General features: G+C 41.8%; 2 protein-coding genes across 3 annotated transcripts in view; one reads left to right on the top strand and one right to left on the bottom strand.

The window, feature by feature from the left end:
- LOC107576747 (plasmolipin-like) overlaps positions 1–427 on the top strand; it is a 3,988-nt gene extending 3,561 nt beyond the window's left edge. The window contains exon 4 of the mRNA XM_016262880.1: positions 137–427. Coding sequence (XP_016118366.1) covers positions 137–244 — 108 coding nt within the window. The 3' untranslated portion in view covers positions 245–427. The remainder of the gene's footprint in view (positions 1–136) is intronic.
- The window catches only part of LOC107576748 (ADP-ribosylation factor-like protein 2-binding protein), a 25,538-nt gene that overhangs the window by 20,515 nt on the left and 4,590 nt on the right, over positions 1–433 (bottom strand). The window lies entirely within an intron of this gene.

Below are 433 nucleotides of genomic sequence, written 5' to 3'. Positions count from 1 at the left end.
GCGGAGGAGACGAATTGTTGAATAAAGTCGTTATTTTTCATTTTTTGCGCACAAAAAGTATTCTCGTAGCTTCAAGAATGAATTAACCTTTTAATACTTGAGTACAATATGTAAGATCATACATCTTTTCTTGCAGTTCTTTGCCATAGTGGTGACTCTGTTATATGGAGCTAGCAGCTACTTTGCCTATTTGGACTGGAGGGGTGAAGGGCAAAACGCAGCGGGGAGTACAGTGCCTGTGTAGACCATCCTCGGATTAACCCTCTCATTCACTATGTGAGGACACTTCAAAGGGGATACTGCTCAGATTATTTGGCATTGCTGAAAATCCTCTTCAGGAACGTCCGAAATCCCTTCTGTATAACTGTGCCCAGCATGATTGCTTGATGGTTTAAAACATGGACATTGTGTGTATGCTTATGTGCATTAGGCG

The sequence above is a fragment of the Sinocyclocheilus grahami genome, unplaced genomic scaffold, assembly GCF_001515645.1.
Source record: "Sinocyclocheilus grahami isolate Dianchi unplaced genomic scaffold, SAMN03320097.WGS_v1.1 scaffold4274.1, whole genome shotgun sequence".
NCBI classification, from domain to species: domain Eukaryota; kingdom Metazoa; phylum Chordata; class Actinopteri; order Cypriniformes; family Cyprinidae; genus Sinocyclocheilus; species Sinocyclocheilus grahami.
Note: the sequence above shows the minus strand (reverse complement) of the source record. Positions and strands in the feature narration are given on the sequence as shown.